The sequence below is a fragment of the Molossus molossus genome, unplaced genomic scaffold, assembly GCF_014108415.1.
Source record: "Molossus molossus isolate mMolMol1 unplaced genomic scaffold, mMolMol1.p scaffold_m16_p_3, whole genome shotgun sequence".
Lineage (NCBI taxonomy): Eukaryota > Metazoa > Chordata > Mammalia > Chiroptera > Molossidae > Molossus > Molossus molossus.
The window spans coordinates 105,476,252-105,498,067 of NW_023425366.1; the positions used below are offsets into that span (position 1 = coordinate 105,476,252).

A 21,816-nucleotide genomic window follows, 5' to 3' on the forward strand; every position below is an offset into this window, starting at 1 on the left:
AAATCCCTGCTCAGCCAGAAAGCATTTCCCACTGGGGCCCTTGGGGGAAGAGGCAAAGGTACAGCAGTAGATAAAGATTAGGATGTCTAAGCCATTGTGCTGAGAGTCTTCAGGGCTCTGAATAATCCAGGTAAAACATTTTGAAACTACAATCAGTGTCTGTCTTTCTATCATCTTTCAAGACATAAAAACATACATGAAATAATTCTGGCTTTTAAGCTTTTTTTTTTTTAATCCTCACCCGAGGACATTTTTCGATATTTTGTTCAGACAGAGTAGGAGGGAGAGAGAGAGAGAAACATTGACGTGAAAGGGACACATCGAGTGGTCGCCACCCACACGACCCAACCAGAGCCGGGGACAAACTGCAACCGAGGTACGTGCTCTTAGCGGGAACCGAACCCGGGTCTCTCCGGACCGCAGGCCGACACTCTAACCACTGAGCTAACCTGGCCAGGGCTGGCTTTTAAGCTTTTTACAATCCGTAGCAGGGCAAATAATCCAAACAATTAAAAAATGATATGGGAAATTCATGCTATAAGATTCCAGAAATGACAGAATTCAGAACATGCTGAAAGAGAGAAAGTAGGTATTGAATCGCTGTATCTTGTGTAGTCCTTAAAATATTTTAGGGTTTGGACAGAAGAGGAGAGGGGATATTTCAGTGCGTTAAAAAAAGTGAAAGCAACAAGGGCAAACAGGTTAAGAGTAGAAGGTACATGATGCATATTGATATCAATAAAAGAAACTTGCTACAGGTAAGAATTTAAAAAAATTTTTTTTTCTTTATTGCTTTGTAGAGAGAGAGGAAGGGAGAGGGAGAGGGAGACAAAAACATCAATGAGAGAGAACAATGATTGGCCACTGGCCACTGTGACCGGCAGTCAAACTGGTGACCTCTTGGTGCATGGGTCAATGCTCAACCACTGAGTCACACTGGCTGGGTGTTACAGGTAAGAATTTCAAATAAAAAAGGGTAACCTCTATATTTCCTCCATTATCAAGGCTTCTTAGGCAATCCTTTTGCTCTAAGAAATACAGACATACAGGCACAGACACACAACCAATATATATATACCTCCCTCTCCTCGTTTAATAACACCCCATCCCCAATACAACTCACTTCATGGGTACAATAACTCCTCAATTCTTCAGAATGAGTAGATTGTGGTGTTCCAAATAAGTGCTCTTGCCCATAAATTAAGATTTAATATCTAAGTACAATATTGACCTTTTTTTTTTTCATCCTCACCCGAGGACACTTTTGTATTTATCTTCAGAAAGAGCGGGAGGGAGAGATGGGGGAAGAGAGAGAGAGAGAAACATTGATGTGAGAGAGAGACATTGAGTGGTTGCCACCCACACAACCCCAACTGGGGCCGGTACAAACTGCCCCAAGGTACGTGCCCTTAGCGGGAACCAAACCCTGTCTCTCTGGTCTATGGGCTGATGCCCTAAGTGCTGAGCCAAACCGGCCAGGGCATACAGTATTGACCTTTTATTTAAATTAATTTTCATGCTTTGATAACATATCTTTCTAAAAATATATTATAATTCAATGACACTGGCATTTAGAGATGAGTCACCAAGGCTGGAAAAATTAATTTATCCAAGGACATATAGCTAGTAAATAGCAGGAACAGAATTTCATCTTAGATCTTATTCTAAAGTTTATGCTCTTTCCATCATACAACAAAGATGTCTTTTCTGCTTCGGTAATAACTTCCCTTTTGTGACTTTTATTTCTAATTTCCATTCAATTTTCCCTATGCTTCTTAAGCACCAGGACGAGGAATATCATGAATTATAGTTTACATTCTTTAAAATTCACATCTGTAGTTCTTTTGGCTATTTTAATCAGTACCTTACCTACAGTTTCTCCTTCCTTCTATACTTTCTAATGATCTTGCACTTGGTTACCTGTTTTTTTCCTTTATTTTCATATCCTTACTTGAATTCTATTTTTATTTATTTCTTTTTCTTTTTCTTTATTGATTTGAGAGAGAGAGAGAGAGAGAGAGAGAGAGAGAGAGAGAGAGAAACATCGATGAGAGAGAACATTGATTGGCTGCCTCCTATATACCCCTCACTGGGGATTTGGCCCACAACCTGGGCTTGTGCCCTGACCAGGAATTGAACCAGCGACCTTTTGGTGCATGGACTGACGCTCAACCACTGAGCCACACTGGCCAGGTTGAATTCTATTTTTAGGCAGATAATATATCAATATGGAGCAGGAAAAAAGCACATTAATAATATTTAGTAAAAGTCATGTCTCTCAGCCTTATTTTCTCTCTGCCAGCTCCTACTCCCAATGAATAATCACTACTTAGAGTTTTTGTATTTTTCCAGAATTATTTTTTTGTGCAAATATGCATAAGGATTCTTATTTCCTCCCACTTTTAATTTTTACATCAAAGGTAACATATTTTATACACTATTTCTTAACTTAACAATTAATGCTAGAAATTTTTCCATCTCAGACATATTAGGACATAAGACAGCTACCTGATTATTATTTTTATTTTATTTATTTATATATTTTTAATCTTCACCCGAGGATATTGTTTCAAATATCTTCAGATAGAGTGGGAGGGGGGTAGAGAGAGAGAAACATTGATGTGAGAGAGATACATCGACTGGCTGTCTCCCACATGACGCTGACCAGGGCCGGGGACAAACTGCAACTGAGGTATGTACCCTTGGCTGGAATCAAACCTGCACTCTTTGGTCCAACTGCTGAGCCAAACCGGCTAGGGACTCATTATTCTTTTTAAATTAAAATTTTTTTGACATAAGTTTAGACTTAAAGAAAACTTGTAGGAATAATAAAATAAATCCTTCAATCTCCTCTCCCTTCTTCTCTCTCTCTATAATTTTGCTGGATCATTTAAGAGTAAGTTGCAGGCATGATGCCCCTTTATGCCTAAAAAAATTGATATTTATTTTCTAAAAAACAAGGAATTTTCCTACATAAGAACAGTACAATGATCAAAATCAGGAAATTAACACTGATACAGTACTGCTGTCAAAACCAAAGAATTATTTAGATGCCACTAAATGTCCTAATGTCTTTTATAACAAAAGAAAATTCAAGAGCATACACTCCATTTGGTTCTCTTGTATCTTTTGTCTCTTTGAATCTGTAACAGTCCTGAGCCTTTCTTTGTATTTCGTAACACTGACACTTTGAAAAGTGCAGGTTAGTTATCTTGAGAATGAACCTCAATTTGGGCTTGATTTCTCCTCTAGAGTAGGTTCACACTATGCACTTCTGGCAGGAACAGTATGGAAGGGGATGCTCGGTTCTTCTCATATTAGCAGGCACCTGTTGACTAGTTTCCTTACTGGCAATGTTAACTTTGATAATTTTTTTTAAATCTTCACCCGAGGACATTTTTGCATTTATCTTCAATAGAGTGGGATGGAGAGAGGAAGGAAGAGAGAGAGAGAAACTTTGATGTGAAAGAAACACATCAAGTGGTTGCCGCCCACTGGGGCAGGGACAAACTGTAACCGATGTATGTGCCCTTAATGGGAACCGAACCCGGGACTCTCAGGTCCACAGGCTGTCGCTCTAACCACTGAGCCAAACCGGCCAGGGCTAGCTTTGATAATTTGGTTAAGGTGGTTACCTACCAGTAGTTTTCACTGGAAAATTACTATTTCATCCTGTAGTTAATAAGTATCTTGTGTGGAAGATACTTTGAGACTATAAATATCTTGCTTCTCCTGGAACTTTCATCCGCTAATTTTAGCATCCACTGATAATTCTTGCCTTTATCAAGGGTGATGATGATGGTTGCTAAGTGGTGCTTTTCTTTTTCTTTTAAAAAAATTTTTTTTATCCTCGCCCGAGGACATTTTTCCATATTTTGTTCAGATAGAGTTGGAGGGAGAGGGAGAGAGAGAGAAATATCGATGTGAAAGGGACACATCGAATAGTTGCCACCTGCACGACCCAACCAGGGCCAGGGACAAACTGCAACCGAAGTACGTGCCCTTAGCGGGAACTGAACCCGAGTCTCTGTGGGCTGCAGGCCGATGCTCTAACCGCTCAGCCAAACTGGCCAGGGCAGTGGTGCTTTTCTAATTCCATCATTCTTTGTATATTATTAGTTGGCTTTCTACTGTGTTGAAGACATTTACCTTCTCATTAACTCATTAATTTATATCAGATGGATTTGTTTACTTTTTTACACAATAAATTATAATCATTTATTATCACTATTTACTTTAATGCCCATAACTATGCTGGATTTAGCCAGTAGAAGCTCCTTCAAACTTCCTTCTCTGTCCTTTTGACATATCTCTATCATTTTTATTGAAAAATTTTTTTTTATCCTCACCCGAGGACATTTTTTGATATTTTTTTCAGATAGAGTAGGAGGGAGAGAGAGAGAGAGAAAAAAACATCGACGTGAAAGGGACACATCGAGTGGTCACCACCTGTACGACCCAACCAGGGCCGGGGACAAACTGCAACCGAGGTACGTGCCCTTAGTGGGAACCGAACCCGGGTCTCTCTGGACCACAGGCCAACGCTCTAACCGCTGAACCAAACCTGCCAGGGCTATCTCTATCATTTTTGACCACTTCTTTATTTTTTGGGTCAGAAAAATATTCTTTAAAAGTTCATATTGCGCCCTGGCCGGTTTGACTCAGCAGCTAGAGCGTTGGCCTGCGGTCCAGAGAGACCCGGTTTCGGTTCCTGCTAAGGGCACGTACCTCGGTTGCAGTTTATCCCCGGCCCTGGTTGGGTCGTGCGGTGGCAACCACTTGATGTGTTCCTTTCACATTGATGTTTCTCTCTCTCTCTCTCTCTCCCTCCCACTCTATCTGAACAAAATATGGAAAAAATGTCCTTGGGTGAGGATTAAAAAAAAAAAGTTCTTATTGTGTTTTTCTGTCTCAAGCCTGGAATCAGCCATTTCTTCAAGGATCCTTGATTCCTTTTAATGATCAAATATAGAGTGGCTCTTCTTCCAACTAGAGTTTCTACAGGGTTGCAGTATCATGTTCTACTCTGCTGGTCAAAACTGAGTGGCTATGTCTGCCTTTTTTAAATATAGAATGGCATTTAGGAACCAAGACCTGGGCACAAGGTGTGTTCACTGTTACTGGAGTATCACTGCTTCTAGGCCTGCTCAGTGGTTGTATTTGGAAGACAGAGATATGTATATAGTGAAATATGTATACATGAACACATATGTGCACACACACACACATAACTCCATATCCATTTCTATATGTATCGCTTCTCGGCCTTTTGGCTAAGATCAAGTGTAGTATCTGTTCTTATCAGTTTAATATATGTAATTATATGTATTAAATCTCTGTGAAGGTTAGGGTGTCTAAGCTGTTGTATTGAAAGTCTTCAGGGCTCTGAGTAACCCAGGTCAAAATTTTTGAAACAACAATTAATACCTGTTTTTCACTCAGATAGAGTGGGAAGGAGAGAGAGGAAGAGAGAGAAACATCATGTGAAAGGGACACATCGAGTGGCCGCCACCCACATGACCCAACCAGGGCCGGGGACAAACTGCAGCCAAGGTACATGCCCTTAGCGGGAACCGAACCCGGGTCTCTCTGGACCGCAGGCTGACGCTCTAACCGCTGAGCCAAACCGGCCAGGGCAATACCTGTTTTTCTATCATCTTTCAAGACAGATATAAAAACATACATAAAATGATGCTTGCTTTTAAGCTGTTTACAATTTGTAATAGAGGAAAGACTCTTATATATCACCTAAACAATTACAAAACAATATAGAAAAAATGTCACTGAAGAGGTGACATTTGAGGGCTTGGGAAGTTATTAGTACAAAGGCCCTAATGCAATAGTGTGTGGCACATTTAAGGAACAAGAATGATGAGGCCAGGATGGGTAGAGTGGAGTGAGCAAGGGGGAAAAGTAAATGATAAAAGTCAGAAAGGTCCAGATTCTAGATTCTGTAGGACTTATTTGGCCCATCATCAGGCTTTGGCTCTTACTCTGAGTGAAATGGGAGCCATGCATTTTGAGCAGGAGTGACATGTCAGCCCTGGCCAATTTTGCTCAGTGGTTGGAGCATCAGCCTGCAGTCCAGAGGGACCCGGGTTCAGTTCCAGCTAAGGGCACGTTAGCTCGGTTGCAGTTTGTCCCCGGTCCTGGTTGGGTTGTGCGGGTGGCAGCCACTTGATGTGTCCCTTTCACATCGATGTTTCTCTCTCTCTCTTCTTCCCACTCTATCTGAACAAAAAATGGAAAAGTGTCCTTGGGTGAGGAAAAAAAAAAAAATCAGTCCTGGCCGGTTTTGCTCAGCGGTTAGAGCATCGGCCTGTGGTCCCGAGAGACACGGGTTTGGTTCCCACTAAGGGCACGTACCTAGGTTGCAGTTTGTCCCCAGCCCTGTTTGGTTGTGCGGGTGGCAGCCACTCGATGTGTCCCTTTCATATCGATGTTTCTCTCTCTCTCTCTCTTCTTCCACTCTATCTGAACAAAAACTGGAAAAATGTCCTCGGGTGAGGATAAAAAAAAAAATCACTTTTCTTCCTTTGCCTTTACCCTTCCTGTTCATCTCTGCTGAGTCTCAAAACAAAGCTCTCAAACCCAGCTATTTTCTCCATCTTCGAGTTTTAAGCTACCATTTTTTGTCATCTAGAATACTACAATAGCCTCCTCAGTGTTCTCTCCCCTTTCCATTCTTGCCTCTTACAAGTTCCCTTATCATACAGCACACACCAGGGTGATGTTTTAAGTGGAATTTATTTATTTATTTATTATGTTACCATCCTGCTTAAATTGCCTCAAAGGCTTTTCACTGCACTTAGAATAAAACTCAAACTTTTCAAAGGCCCTGCCTACTTAGCCCTGTATGCTTCTCTAAGGTTACTTACAATCATTCTCTCCCTCCCTCCACTCCAACCACACTGGCCTTCTTTTAATTTCTCAAATATACCCATGGTTTTTACACATGATGTTTACCACATGCTTAAAATGCTCTTTTCCACTTCCGTTTATAACTTCTATATATCCTTCACCTCTCACTTTAAATTTTGCTTAGCCAGAGAGTTCTTCCCTGATTTCCTAATGCACATTCACAGCACCTTACTTTTATTTTGTATAATACACATCTCAACTTGTAATTTATTAGTATATTTGCTCTCTCTGTTAGATCACGTGGGTTTAGGACCATGTTTGTTTTGCTCATTGATATATATCTGATGCCAAGCATAATTTCTGACAGTAGCTGCTCAAAAAATATTTGTTGAAGGAATGAGATCATCTTCTTTCTTAACACAATACATCGCTGGAACACTAAAACAAACTCCTCTGGCTAGAAAGCAAAGAGACACATATGCTACATTAATTCTCGATGTCTTTTTATTCCTGTGTGTGGGGAGCCTTACAATTAAGTGTAAACTGAATGAATTTATTCCTTGCAGACCAACGATCCCCAAACACCAATGTACCAAATAAATGCTCATCTCTTGCTCAAGTTTTATTTCCTGTCTGCAATGGTTCAGTCTTCTCTCATTTCCAAACCCTACCTGATATCAGCACAAATTCAAACTCTACCTTCTTCATGAAGTCTTCCCTCGTTCCTCCAGTCTCAATTAGATTTCTCTCTTCTCTGAGTACCTCTTGTACAGTATTTGTTTCCTTTTGCATGCATAGCTGCATCCAACATTATATTTATACTTTTGAATATTAACTGTGTGATGTAGGCTTTTAAAAATCTCCAATGAGTTTATTTGCTATGCACAGATAATGATTATCTCAGAATTTGGAAAAATAGAAGTCCTCCTATATGAAGCAACTAAGACTGATATCTGGTGTGTTAAGTAAAAACAGCTGGTTAAAGTAAAGATCCATAAAAGATATCTTAAACATTTTAATTTAAAATATATACATGTATATTCACTGGCTCATCTTTTGATGTAAAGCTAAGCTTTTTCTATGACAGTGATTTTATTGAGTGCCCATATCCATAATGCATCGGTTTTTGTTTCATTAAAGGAGAACAAGCAAATGACACTTGGGAAATAATGTAGATGTAGAATACTCTGAGATTTTTACATCTGTGTTTTACAGTTTGCTCATACCTAATTTTTTTTTTTTTATATTTTGTTCAGATAGAGTAGGAGGAAGAGAGAGAGAGAGAAACATCGACGTGAAAGGGACACATCGAGTGGTCGCCACCCGCACGACCCAACCAGGGCCGGGGACAAACTGCAACTGAGCTATGTGCCCTTAGTGGGAACCGAACCCGGGTCTCTCTGGACCGCAGGCCAACGCTCTAACCGCTGAACCAAACCAGCCAGGGCGCTCATACCTAATTTAATAGCAATTTTTTAAAAATGGCATTTACTGAATCTTTCCAAAACATTCAACTAGTTTTCATAGGAACAGACAGTTACACCTCTTCAGTTTACATGATTCTCAATCAGATTGTAGAACTGTAACAATAGGCTTAAACAGGTTTTGAAAAGCTGTAAAAGGTTCTGGATAAAAACTAACTTGTGGCAGCCGGTGTCCTCAGGCATATTTAATAATGCCATTAGTTCCAAGCAGTCACAGTGGCCTGGGCCTCATTCATTGCGCACAGTGTGGGTGGAATTCTGGTGAGCTGTTTAAGGAAGGGAGATTATAAGACAGTCTATGGCTTCTTTTGCTTCTTTTACACCCAGCACTCACATGAGTACTTGATCTGGTAAAAATGCTGGAGGGGAAAAGGGCTATAATCAATAAAGAAAAAAAATTAAAACAACAACAACAAAAAAGGGGGTATATAAGGTGAATGGGAAACATCCCGTAGAGATTATCATCTGTCAAGAATTTCAAGGGCTCTGGAGTTTGGGGGCTTAGTGCTTCTGAAAACTGAAAAATAAAAGTGCCCACATTCTGAGAACTATAATAGCATTTCAGGGGAGAGTCGAGCTAAACTTACCGGGACTATCTGTGATCCACTATTTATTTCCTTCTCTTCCATGATCCCCTCCTGAAAAAGTACAGCATTCTGAGCAGGCATAACTGGGAAGAGAACAAAAAGCATCTTGTCAATACATGGTATTAGGTTGAACCTAAAACTTGGAGATTTGCTTTGGTTAGGATGGCAGAGAGTTTATTTTTAAATATATTTTTATTGATTTTGAGAGAGAGAGAGAGACATTGATGTGAGAGAAAAACATCGATCAGCTGCCTCTTGCACGCACCCCGACAGACAGGGTATCTGCAACCTGGGTATGCACCCTGACATGGAATCAAACCAACAACCTTTTGGTGCATGGGATGATGCTTAATCAACTGAGCCACACTAGCTAGGGCAGGATGGCAGTTTAGAGAGAACTACTCAAAGACATAAACTTTAAAGGTTGAATGACTTAACTGTGACATTCTTATTCCTCTATTCCATTGAGGAATCCAATGCAGGACCTCTCTCTTCTGTGGAACTCCACTTATTGTGGCATATAGGAAGTCCAAGAGAGCTCATGGTTTTTAGCCCTAGCTACACACTTGGGGAATTTTATTTTTTTTTATTTTTTTATTTTTTGTTTTCATCCTCACCTGAGGACATTTTTCCATTTTTTGTACAGATAGAGTGGGAGGGAGAGAGAGGGGGAGGGGGAGAGAGAGAGAGAAACATCGATGTGAAAGGGACACATCGAGTGGCTGCCACTCGCACGACCAACTAGGGCCGGGGACAAACTGCAACTGAGGTACATGCCCTTAGCGGGAACCGAACCCGGGTCTCTCCGGACCTCAGGCCGATGCTCTAACCGCTGAGCCAAACTGGCCAGGGCACACTTGGGGAATTTTAAAAAGAGGCCAGTGTTCAGCCCCCATTCCCAGAGATTTGTTTAAGTCCAATTTTATCCAAATTGGTGTGGGGTGGGTCTGGGCAACAGCATTTTAAATTCTAGTCTTCAAGTGACTCTAAGAGGGAGATTAGAACCACTGAGATGAGGTGATACAGAGAACCTCAGTTGAGGGCTTACTCTTACTCTTTAAGGGGATAAATTCAGCCCCAAACTCAAACTCCAGAGATCTCTCCTCTGCTCTCTTTAGGATGACCCTCTAATATACAAAGGAGATTTTATTCTTTTCATTTTTCAGAATGTTTACCTTCCTTTTTGAGTACCTGGATTCAGTCCTCCACCAGGATTACTACACTTTGCAGTTCTTAAGCTGTAATGTCTCCAAAGCTTTGTTTTCTTCTAGCAGGAAAGTCAGGAAATATACCGGTACTAATAGCCTCAGTATCCTTGTTAGTCCCTGAAAGATGATTTTCAGTGCCTTATAGGGAACAGTCACTCCCAAGTATTAAAGGTGCCTCATCTGTGATGAGAGTCCCATTTTGAGTTTATTCTTGTGTATGGTGTAAGAAGGTCGTTTAGTTTCATTTTTTTGCACATACATGTCCATCTTCCCACCATCGCTTATTGAATAGACTGTCTTTACCCCACTGTATGGTTTTGCCTCCTTTCTCAAATATTAATTGACCATAAACGCATGGGTTTATTTCTGGACTCTAGTCTGTTCTATTGATGTATATGTCTGTTTTTATGCCAGTACCATGCTGTTTTGGCTGCTATGACCTTGTAGTATAGTTTGATATCAAGTAGTGTGACTCCTCCAACTTTGTTCTTCTTTCTCAGGATTGCTGAGACTATTCGGGGTCTTTTGTGGTTTCATATACATTTTTGGAATATTTGTACTAGTCATTTGAAATACACTATTGGTATCTTTTTTTTTTTTTTAAGTTTTCAGTTGCTTTACTGATGACCAATAGAAATTCCAGCTGATGACCAAGAAGCTGAAACTTACATATCACTCTATTTTAGCTGTATTTTTTCATCTGGTCTATACATTTTGTCAAGTTATCAGGGGTGCACCGTTCCATTGCATGTATTTGGACACAAAAAATGAAACTGCAATGGTATCTCTCTTTTCATTCTCCCCCCCTTTTTAAATGTTTTTATTGATTAAAAAAATTTATTATGATGTTTTATTAGTTTTGTTACAGATGCTTCCCCTTTTTCCTCTCATTGACACCACCCTCCCCATCCTCCCACCCCATCCCCAGCTTTGTTGTCTCTGTCCATTGGTTATACATACATGCATATACATTCTGTGGTCACTACTGGTATCTTGATAGGAATTGCATTGACTCTATAGATTGCTTTGGGTAGTATGGGCATTTTAATTATAGTAATTATCCTATCCATGAACACGGTTATGCCTCAACTTATTTGTATCTTTTTCAATTTCTTTCTTAAGTATCTTATAATTATCTAAGTACAGGTCTTTCACATCCCTGGTTAAATTTTTCCTAGGGCCCTGGCCGGTTTGGCTCAGCGGTTAGAGCGCCCGCCTGCGGTCCGGAGAGACCCGGGTTCGGTTCCTGCTAAGGGCATGTACCTTGGTTGCAGTTTGTCCCCAGCCCTGGTTGGTCGTGCGGGTGGCAGCCACTCGATGTGTCCCTTTCACATCGATGTTTCTCTCTCTCTCTTCCCCTCTCTCCCTCCCACTGTCTGTACAAAAATGGAAAAATGTCCTCGGGTGAGGATAAAAAAAAAAAATTTTTTTTTCCTAGGTATTTTATTCTTTTCGAAGCAATTGTAAAGGAGATTGTTTCCTTAATTTTTCTTTCTGATAGTTCATTATTGGTGTAAAAAATGCAATTGATTTCTGAATTTTTATTTTGTATCCTGCTACTTTACTGAATTCATTTATCAGTTCTAGTAGTTTTTTTGGTGGAATCTTTAGGGTTCCTTCTATATAGTGTCATGCCATCTGCAAATAATGAGTTTTACTTCTTCCTTTCTGATTTGGATGTCTTTTATTTCTTCTTCTTGTCTGATTTTTGTGGCTAGAACTTCCAGTACTATGTTGAATGTGAGTGGTGAAAGTGGACATCCCTGTCTTGGTTCAGATCTTAAGGGAAATGCTTTTAGTTTTTGCCCATTGAGTATGATGTTGGCTTTGAGTTTGTCATACATGGCTTTTATTACATTAAAGTATGTTCCCTCTATATTCCCACTTTGCTGAGAGTTTTAATCATAAATGGGTGCTGGATTTTATCAAATGCTTTTCCTGCATCTATTGATATATGTGATTCTTATCCTTCATTTTATGTGGTGTACCACATTTATTGATTTGTGGGTATTGTACCAAACTTGCATCCCTGTAATAAATCCCATTTGATCATATATTGCTGGATCCTGTTTGCTAATATTTTGTTGAGGATTTTAGCATTTATGTTCATCAGGGATACTGGCCTATAATTTTCTTTCTTTGTAGTCTCTTGATCTGGTTTTGGAATTAGGATAATGGTCGCCTCATAAAATGAACTTGGGAGTCTTCCCTCTCTGAATATTTTTGGGACTATTTAGAGAAGTATAGGTGTTAGTTTTTCTTTGAATATTTGGCAAAATTCACTTGTGAAGCCATCTGGTTTAGGACTTTTGTCTGTTGGGACTGTTTTGTATGTTTTTTTTCCTCTTCTTTTTTTTATTACTGCTTCAATTACTCCTGTTGTAATCTGTCTACTTAGGTTATCTGAGTCTTCCTGATTCAGTTTAGAAAATTGTATGTTTCTAGAAATTTATCTATTTCGTCCAGATTATCCAATTTGTTGGTACATTGTTTCATAATATTTTCTTACAATCGTCCGCATTTCTTTGATGTCAGTTTTACTTCTCTTTTATTTCTGTTGGTCTTCTCTCTTTTCTTCTTGATGAATCTAGTTAAAAGTTTGTCAATATTGTTTATCTTTTCAAAGAACCAGCTCTTGGTTTCGTTGATCTTTTACATTATTTTTTAGACTATTTTGCTCATTTTTACTCTGACCTTTATTATTTCTTTCCTTCTACTCACTTTTGACTTTGTTGTTCTTTTTCAAGTTCCTTTAAGTGTAAATTTAGATTGTTTATTTGAGATTTTTCTCATTTCTTGACACAGGCCTGTAATGCTATGAATTTCTCTCTTAGGACTGAGTGTCCCATAGATTTTGGGTTGTTGTGTTCTCATTTTAATTTGTTTCAAAGTATCTTTTGATTTCTTCATAGATTTCACTGTTAACTCATTCATTGTTTAGTAACATGTTATTTAGCCTCCATGTCTTTCTTTTTTTTCTTCTTGTGATTGGTTTCTAGTTTCATACCATTATGGTTAGAGAGGATGCTTGATATGATTTCTTAAATTTACTGAGTTTTTTGTGTGTCCTAACATGTGGTGTATCCTAGAAAATGCTCCATGTGCACTTGAAAAGAATGTATATTATGCTTCTTTGGGGTGAAAAGCCTTGAAGATATCAATTAAATACATCTGATCTAGTTTGGCATTTAAGGCCACTGTTTCCTTGTTGATTTTCTGTTTGGAAGATTTGTCCACTGATGCCATTGGGGTGTCAAAATTCCCTAGTATGAATGTTATCACTGTCAATCTCTCCCTTCATGTCCATAAGATTTGCTTTACATATTTGGGTGCTCCTATGTTGGGTGCATACAAACATATCCTCTTGTTGAATTGCTCCCTTGATCATTATGTAGTGATCTTCTTTGTCATTACTATAGCCTTTGTTTAAAAGTCTTGCCCAGCCCTGGGTAGTGTGGCTCAGTGGTAAGAGCGCTGTCCATGGACCAAAGAGTCCCGGGTTCAATTCCAGCCAAGGGCACATACCTCAGCTGTAGTTTGTCCCCGCCCTGACTGAGGTTGTGTGGATAGCAACCAATCAATGTGTCTCTCTCACATCAATGTTTCTTTCTCTCTCTCTCCCTCCAGCTCTATCTGAAGATTAATGTAAAAAGTAACCTCAGGTGAGGATTAAAAAAAAAAGTCTTGCCTGGCCGGTGTGGCTCAGTGGTTGAGCGTCGACCCATGCACCAAGAGGTCGCCAGTTCAATTCCCAGTCATGGCACATGCTCAGGTTGTGGGCCAGATCCCCAGTGGGGGTCATACGGGAGGCAGCCCATTGATGTTCTCTATCATCGATGTTTTTGTCTCTCTCTCCCTCTCCCTTCCTTTCTCTCTAAAAATCAATAAAGGAAAATGTTTTTAAAAAAGTTTATTTTGTCAGATATAATAATTGGTACACCAACTTTTCCCCCCTTTTTATTTGCATGAAATATCTTTTTTCCTATCCTTTTACTTTTAGTCTGTGTGTATCTTTTCATTCTGAGGTGGGTCTCTTCTAGACAACATATATATGGGTCTTGTTTGTTTTCTTATCTATTCAGCTACCCTATGTCTTTCTTATTTTTTGTATTTCCCTTTTTGTGAGAAAAGAGACATTAATACCAAGTCATAAGGGAATTATTGATGGATTGGATTTTCAAATATTCATTTGTTGAAAAAAATTTTTTTTTCTTTATTGATTTTAGAGAAAGAAAGGGAGAGGGAGGGAGATAAACATCAATGAGAACCCTGGCTAGTTTTGCTCAGCAGTTGGAGCATCGGCCTGTGGTCCAGAGAGAGCCGGGTTCAGTTCCTGTAAGGGCACATACCTCGGTTGCAGTTTGTCCCTGGCCCTGGTTGGGTTGTGCGGGTGGCAGCCACTCAATGTGTCCCTTTCACGTCAATGTTTCTCTCTCTCTCTCTCTCTTCCTCTCGCTCCCTCCCGCTCTGTCTGAATAAAAAATGGAGAAATGTCCTTGGGTGAGGATAAAAAACAAACAAACAAACAAAACAGCAATGAGAGAGAACATTGACTGACTGCCTCCTGTATGCCCCACACTGGGGATTGGGCCCAGAACCTGGGCATGTGCCCTGAGAATCAAACTGGCGATTTCTTGGTGCATGGGTTGACTCTCAACCACTGAGCCACACCAGCCAGGCGAAAATCTATTTATAGAGCCTTTATTGTGTCTTAGATACTGAGGGTGTTGAAATGAACAGCATAGGTTATGTCTTTGCCCTTATATTTTAGTGGAGAATACTATTTATTTAATTTTTAATTAATTGATTAAAAAACTTTATTTCTTTTTTTCCTTTATTGGTTTTTTTAGAGAGAGAGGAAGGAAGAAGGAGGGATAGAAACATCGATGAGAGAGGATATCTATTGGCTGCCTCCTGCACGCCCCCTACTTGGGATTTGGCCCACATTCCTGGGCATGTGTTCTGACCGGGAATTGAACCAGCAAGCTCTTGGTGCATGGGTTGAGCCACATCGACCGGGCTAATGCATTTTTAATTTATTAATTTATATTTTACTTTTTAAATCCTTAACCGAGGATATTTTTCATTTGTCTTCAGATAGAGTGGGAGGAAGGGAGAGAAAGAGAAAGGTACATTGGTGTGAGAAAGACACATCGATTGGTTGCCTCCCGCATGACTCCGACAGGGCTGAGGACAAACCAAAACCAAGGTACGTGCTCTTGGCAGGAATTGAACCAAGACACTTTGGTCCACAGGCTGATGCTCTAATCACTGAGCATAAGCCAGCTAGGGCTAATTTGTTAATTTAAAATTACAGATGTCCCTCCTTCCCCCCTTTTGACACCTTCCTTGCCACTGCCGCCCTACCCTATATCTTTTGATTGGAGCATTTAAACCACTTATATTTAAAGTGATTACTGAGAACTTCCGGTCAAGATGGCAGCGTAGGTAAACACGTATCGCGTCCTCCCACAACCACATCAAAGTTACAACTAAACTACAGAACAACCATTATTCAAAACTGCCTGAAATCGAGCTGAATGGAAGTCCTACAACTATGGAATAAAGCAGCTGCCACATTGAGACTGGTAGGAGGGGCAGAGGCGGACGGGCTGGTCCCACACCCGCATGTGGCGGATAAAAATCAGGAGGACACCTCGGCTGGGAAGGTCCTCCCTGAGGATTGAGGGGTCCCTGTCCCACACCAGATGCCCCGCTCAGGGTTCCAGTGCCAGGAAGAGAAGTCTCCATAACTTCTGGCTGGAAAAACCAGCGGGAACTGAGGCTCAGGGAAGCTGAGGCAGCTGAAACCCCAGGTAACTCCTCTTAATCCTCACCCGAGGACATTTTTCCATTTTTTTGTTCAGGTAGAGTGAGGAAGAGAGAAAGAGAGAGAGAGAGAGAGAGAGAGAGAAACATCGACGTGAAAGGAACACATCGAGTGGCTGCCACCCGTACAACTGACCAGAGCCGGGGACAAACTGCAACTGAGGTACATACCTTTAGCGGGAACCGAACCCGGGTCTCTCAGGACCGCAGGCCGATGCTCTAACCGCTGGGCAAAACCGGCCAGGGCCCAGGTAACTCCTCTTAAAGGGCCTGTGCACGGACATATCAGACTCACTCCCTCTAAGCTTGGAGGGGAGGCAGCTCGAGGGGTGCCAGAGACATACAGGAAAGAACTGAGCTGTTTGGCATTGGAGTGAGGGCTGGAGAGGGGGCTTTCTCTGGGACAAACATGCTATCAGAGGCCTTTGTTCCTTTGATGAGCCCTTCCCTGGGGCAGCAGACAGTCGCCATATCTGGGACTCCAGCAACCTGGCTCACACTGGTAGCTTCGCCCTGGTGATTCCCTGAGGCCCCGCCCCACCCCGCCCCACCCCGCCCCACCCAAATTTCAGGCCCACCCAAATTTCAGGCCCACCCAAGCTGTTGCCAGTTGCTGAACCATAGGATTGGCCTGTCTTGGATCCTGCTTCAGGTGTTCCTAAATTCTTTCAAACAAGCAGCATCTGGTCTCAGATAGCCCCATATCTCTCGTTAAGTAACATACAGAAACAAACACAGGGAGGCAGCCAAAATGAGGAGACAAAGAAACAGGTCCCAAATGAAAGAACAGAACAAAACCCCAAGAAAAGAACTAAGCGAAATAGAGATAAGCAACCTAACAGATGCTGAGTTCAAAATACTGCTTATAAGGATGCTCAGTGAACTTAGTGAGGGCCTCAAGAGCATAAACAAGGACCAGTCAGAAATGATGGATGCACAGTTAGAAACAAAGGAGGCTTTAACTGAAATAAAGAATAATTTACACAGATTCAATAGTAGAGTAGGTAAAGCCAAGAAGCAAACCATTGATTTGGAACATAAGGAAGCAAAAAAAAAAAAAACGCCCAATCAGAACAGCAAAAAGAAAAAGGAATCCAAAAAAATGAGGATAGTGTAAGGAGCCTCGGGGACAATTTCAAGCATGCCAACATTCGCATCTTGGGGGTGCCAGAAGGAGAAGAGAGAACAAGAAATTGAAAACCTGTTTTAAATAATAATGGCAGAAAACTTTCCTAACTTGGTGAAGGAAACAGACATACAAGTCCAGGAAGCACAGAGAGTCCCAAACAAGATGAACCCCAAGAGGCCCACACCAAGACACATCATGATCAAAATGCAAAAGGTTCAAGACAAAGAGAGAATCTTAAAAGCAGCAAGAGAAAAGCAGTTAGTTACCTATAAGGGAGTTCCCATAAGGCTGTCAGCTGATTTCTCAAAAGAAACTTTGCAGGCCAGAAGGGAGTGGCAAGAAATATTCAGAGTGATGGAAAGCAAGAACCTACAACCAAGATTACTCTATCCTGCAAAGCTGTCATTTAGAATCGATGGCCATATAAAGACTTTCCCAGACAAGAAAAAGTTAAAGGAGTTCATCACCACCAAACCGTTATTATATGAAATGATGACGGGTCTTTTTGAAGAAAAAGATAAAATATATGAACAAACCAAATAACAATGAATACATATCTATCGACAATGGAATCTACAAACAAAATGAACAGGCAGAACAGAAACATTCTCATAGATACAGAGAACATTTTGTTGGTTGCCAGATGGGTGGGGGGTTGGGGGAATGGGTGAAAAAGGTGAAAGGATTAAGAAGTAAAAATTCATTGCCAGAATGACAAACCTCAAAGGGAAAGGGGTTGGGGGGTGGAAAGAAATAAACCAAAGAACTTATATGCATAACCAACGAACACAGACAATAGTATGGGAAAAGGTGGGAGGGGGGCGGGACAGGGGAGGAGGGGGTCAATGGGGGAAAAATGAGGAACATCTGTAATACATACAACAATAAAGATTTAAAATAAAATAAAAATAAATAATGATTATTGGTAGGTACATATTTATTGCCATTTTATTATTTTCACTATGTTCCTCTATACGTACCTATGTGCCTCTGTTTTTCTCCTCCTCCTCTTGCCCCTCCTTCTTTCTTCTTAAAGCAGGATCTTTAACATTTCTTGTAATACTGGTTTGGTGATAACAAACTCCTTTAGCTTTTTCTTGTCTGGGAAGCTCTTTACTTCTCCTTCAATTTTATTTTATGGAATGGAGGAGAGGAAGGGAATGGGAGGGAGGGAGAGAGGGAGGGAGAGGGAGAGGGAGAAGGAGAGGGAGAGGAAGAAGGAGAGGGAGAGGGAGAGAGAGAGGGAGAGGGTGAAGGTGAGGGGGGGGGAGAGGGAGAGAGAGAGAGAGAGAGAGAAAGAAATATCAATGTGAGAGAGACACATTGATTGGTTGTCTCCTGCATGACTCCGACTGGGGCTGGGGATCAAACCTGCAACCCAGGTACGTGCCCTTGACTGGGAATTGAACCATGACCTTTTGGTCCATGGGCCAACACTCTAACCGCTGAGCAAAACCGGCCAGGGCTCTCCTTCAATTATAAATTACAGCCTTGCTGGGTAAAGTACTCTTGGTTGTAGGTCCTTGCTTTTTTTCATCACTTCAAATATTTCATGGTAGTCCCTTCTGGCCCAAAATGTTTCTGTTGAGAAATCAGTTAACAGTTTTATGGGAGCTCCTTTGCCGGTAACTAACTGTCTTTCTCTTGTGGTTTTCAAGGTTCTCTCTTTGTCTTTAACCTTTGTCATTTTAATTAAATGTGTCTTGGTATGGGCCTCTTAGGATTCAACTTGGTTGGGACTCTGAACTTCCTGGATGTGTGTGTCTTTTTCCTTGACCAGGTAGGGGGAGTTTTTGGTCATTATTTCTTTAAATAGGTCCTCAATCCCTTGCTTGCTCTCTTCTCCTGGTACCACTATGATGCAGATGTTGTTATGCTTCATGGTGTGCCAAAGGTCCCTTAAACTATCCTCATTAAAATTATTTTCTTTTTGCTGATCTCATTGGGTGTTTCTACTTTGTCTTCCCAATCACTGATTCAGTCTTCTGCTTTATCCAACCTACTATTTATTTCTTCCAGTGTATTCTTCATTTCAGATATTGTATTCTTCATTTCTGACTGGTCCTTTTTTATAGTTTTTATGTGCTTCTTCATGCTGTCAAACATCCTTATAACCATTACTTTGAACTCTATATCTGATAAATCGCTTTCCTCCATTTAATTTAGCTCTTTTTCTGGAGATTTCTCTTATTTCATTTGGGGCCTGTTTCTTTGGCTCTCAATATTGGCTGCTTCTTTGTGTTTGTTTCTATGTACTAGATAGATCTGCTATGACTGCCAGTCTTTGTGGAGGAGGCCTTATGTAATAGGTGTCCTGTGGGTTTCACTGGTTCAGTCTCCTTGATCACCTGGCTGGGTGCTCCAGGAATGTCTCTGTGTAAGTTACATGGGCCCTCCTGTTGTACCTGAGTCTTTTTTTTTTATCCTCACCTGAGGACATTTTTCCACTTTTTGTTCAGATAGAGTGGGAGGGAGAGAAAGAGAGAGAGAGAAACATCGATGCGAAAGGGTCACATCGAGTGGTTGCCACCCGCATGACCCAACCAGGGCCAGGGACAAACTACAACCGAGGTACGGCCCTTGGCGGGAACTGAACCCAGGTCTCTCTGGACCGTAAGCCGATACTCTAACCGCTGAGCCAAACCGGCCAGGGCTGTACATGAATCTTGATTGCTATTGGCCCAGTCATGAATGGACTGACCTTAAGGATGGCTAACTGTGAGGCTTGATCCCGACTGTGGTGTGCAAGCTCCTGGGCAGGTGCTGACCACATGAAATGGAATTCACTTCAGTAGGATTTGGTGCCTTCCAAGATCCGACTTAGGATATGCTGCTTGTGAAGGTGATTGGATCTGGTATTGTCTGAAGCTGGCCAGTGGGTGTGTTTGTTCTAGGCCTATTGGGAGGTCCTCTGGTGAAGGTCAATGTCATATACTGCCTGTGACTGGCCCTGGGCAATGTATTTTGGGCTACAATGTTATCTACAGTTTATGGCTGCCTCTGCTGGGCTGGGTATGTGTGGGAATGACCAAGCTGTGCACCAAGGCTGCCTTTTACCAGCACCAGACCTAGGGGAAGATCAGCACAAATACCAAGGAACCCCGAGATCTGCCTTCACCTGCCTCCACCTTCTGGGTGCCTGTTAGTCTCAACCACTGAAAGAGCCTCTGGCTGCACTCCAGTTACATGAGGTAGGTTCACCAGGAAGGGGTGAGGGGTGAGGACTGATACAGGTTCAAACTCAGTTAGTGCTGCGTTTGAGGCCACTCAGGAAATTTCCCCGGGTATACCAAGTCTAGCTGCCACCACTAGGTGTTTGCACACCTTTGTGTTGGGGCAGGGACTCAGGGAGTCATCAGGGTGAGGCCCGCAGAGTTTATCAGGCCCAAACAGACCAAGATTTGGCTGTGTGAAGGGAGGGCTCTTCTGGTCATCTGTGCGAGGGAGTAATAGCCCCTGTTCTGGAGCCACATAGCTTAGTCTGTCCCAGATTCTGCAGGGAGGAGATGGAGCTCAACAGAGTGGGGCTGCAGGGAGTCTGGAAGGTATTTCTAGTGAAACTCCTGTGAAGGGGAAGCGCAAGATAGGTTCATGGGAAAGTGGGGGGAATGGCCCCTACCCCAAAGCCACACGACTCAGTCACTGACACTCCCTGAGTTGACCCAGGCCTCTATACCCTGGTTAAGGCAGTTGATTCCTCAGCAGGGTATAAGCTCCACAGGGTGGGTGAGAGAGTGTCCAGAGGGTGAGGCTATTGCTTTCTCCCAGGCTGATGCTGCACGGAGCGCAGTGTTCCACCCATGAAAGATGGCATCTGCAGTATGGGAGAATGTCTCAGCACAAGGATCCTGGCAGTTGTCCCTTCAGCTCCCTCCCCAGAGACACAAACCCCACACTCTCCTCACGTGACTACATGATTCTAGTCCGCTCTGCCCTCTCTCAGCTGGAGGGAGCCCTGGGTGAGTGTCTGAACTTAATTTTGTGTTTTGGTACTTTAAGAAGGTGCCTGTGTCTCTAGTGGACTCCCATCTCTCCCTGGAGGACAGAAACCCTGCTGCTTTTCACAGCAGGATGTTATATGGGTACCTCTTTCCAGCTCTGGTGTTTCAGGCTGGGGAGCCTGGCTTGGGGTTTAGACCCTATGCTTCTCAGGGGGAGCCCCTAGCAGCTGAGATATACCTCCAGAAACTCAGCAGTTGATGTGGGAGCAAGGCCAGCTCTTTTCATGTCTCTGCCCTTCCTACCAGTCTTGATGTGGCTTCTTCTGTAAATCCTTGGTTATAAAATTTCTCTTCAGTTAATCTTCAGTTGGTTAGTCAGGATGATTGCTCTATAATTTAACTGTAAGTCCTGTTTGGCCTTTGGAGGAGATGAGTGTAGCTGCCACCTACTCCACCACCATCTTGGATTCCCTCCCCACGTTATACATGTTAAAAATTGTTTTACACATTCTACATAAAAACACGAGTACACAAAACATGGGATTATATAGAGTAAAATGTTAGTGCCCTTCAACACCTCTTCTACTTCCCTCCCTGTAGGTAATTCACTGTCACTTTTTGTGCATATGTTTTTGTGCAATTACAAACACATATAACCACATACAAACTTAATATAACGTATACCATACTATGTGCATTGTTCTGCAACATCCTTTACTCACTAAATGTCTTAGAGCTCTTTCTCTGTCAACTTGATAATAAATGACTTTGTTCTAT

General features: G+C 41.7%; 1 protein-coding gene and 1 non-coding gene across 2 annotated transcripts in view; one reads left to right on the top strand and one right to left on the bottom strand.

Annotated features, from left to right (window-relative positions):
• Nucleotides 1-18,113, bottom strand: part of ZNF713 (zinc finger protein 713) — a 34,210-nt gene extending 16,097 nt beyond the window's left edge. Inside the window, exons 1-2 of the mRNA XM_036279729.1 lie at nucleotides 18,079-18,113; nucleotides 8,933-9,015 (exon numbers count right to left, since the gene is read on the bottom strand). Coding sequence (XP_036135622.1) covers nucleotides 8,933-9,013 — 81 coding nt within the window. The 5' untranslated portion in view covers nucleotides 9,014-9,015; nucleotides 18,079-18,113. The remainder of the gene's footprint in view (nucleotides 1-8,932; nucleotides 9,016-18,078) is intronic.
• Nucleotides 5,254-5,438, top strand: LOC118643076. Its single transcript, XR_004961954.1, has one exon. It is a non-coding gene; the product is annotated as a U2 spliceosomal RNA (small nuclear RNA).
• Nucleotides 18,114-21,816: the final 3,703 nt, after the last annotated feature.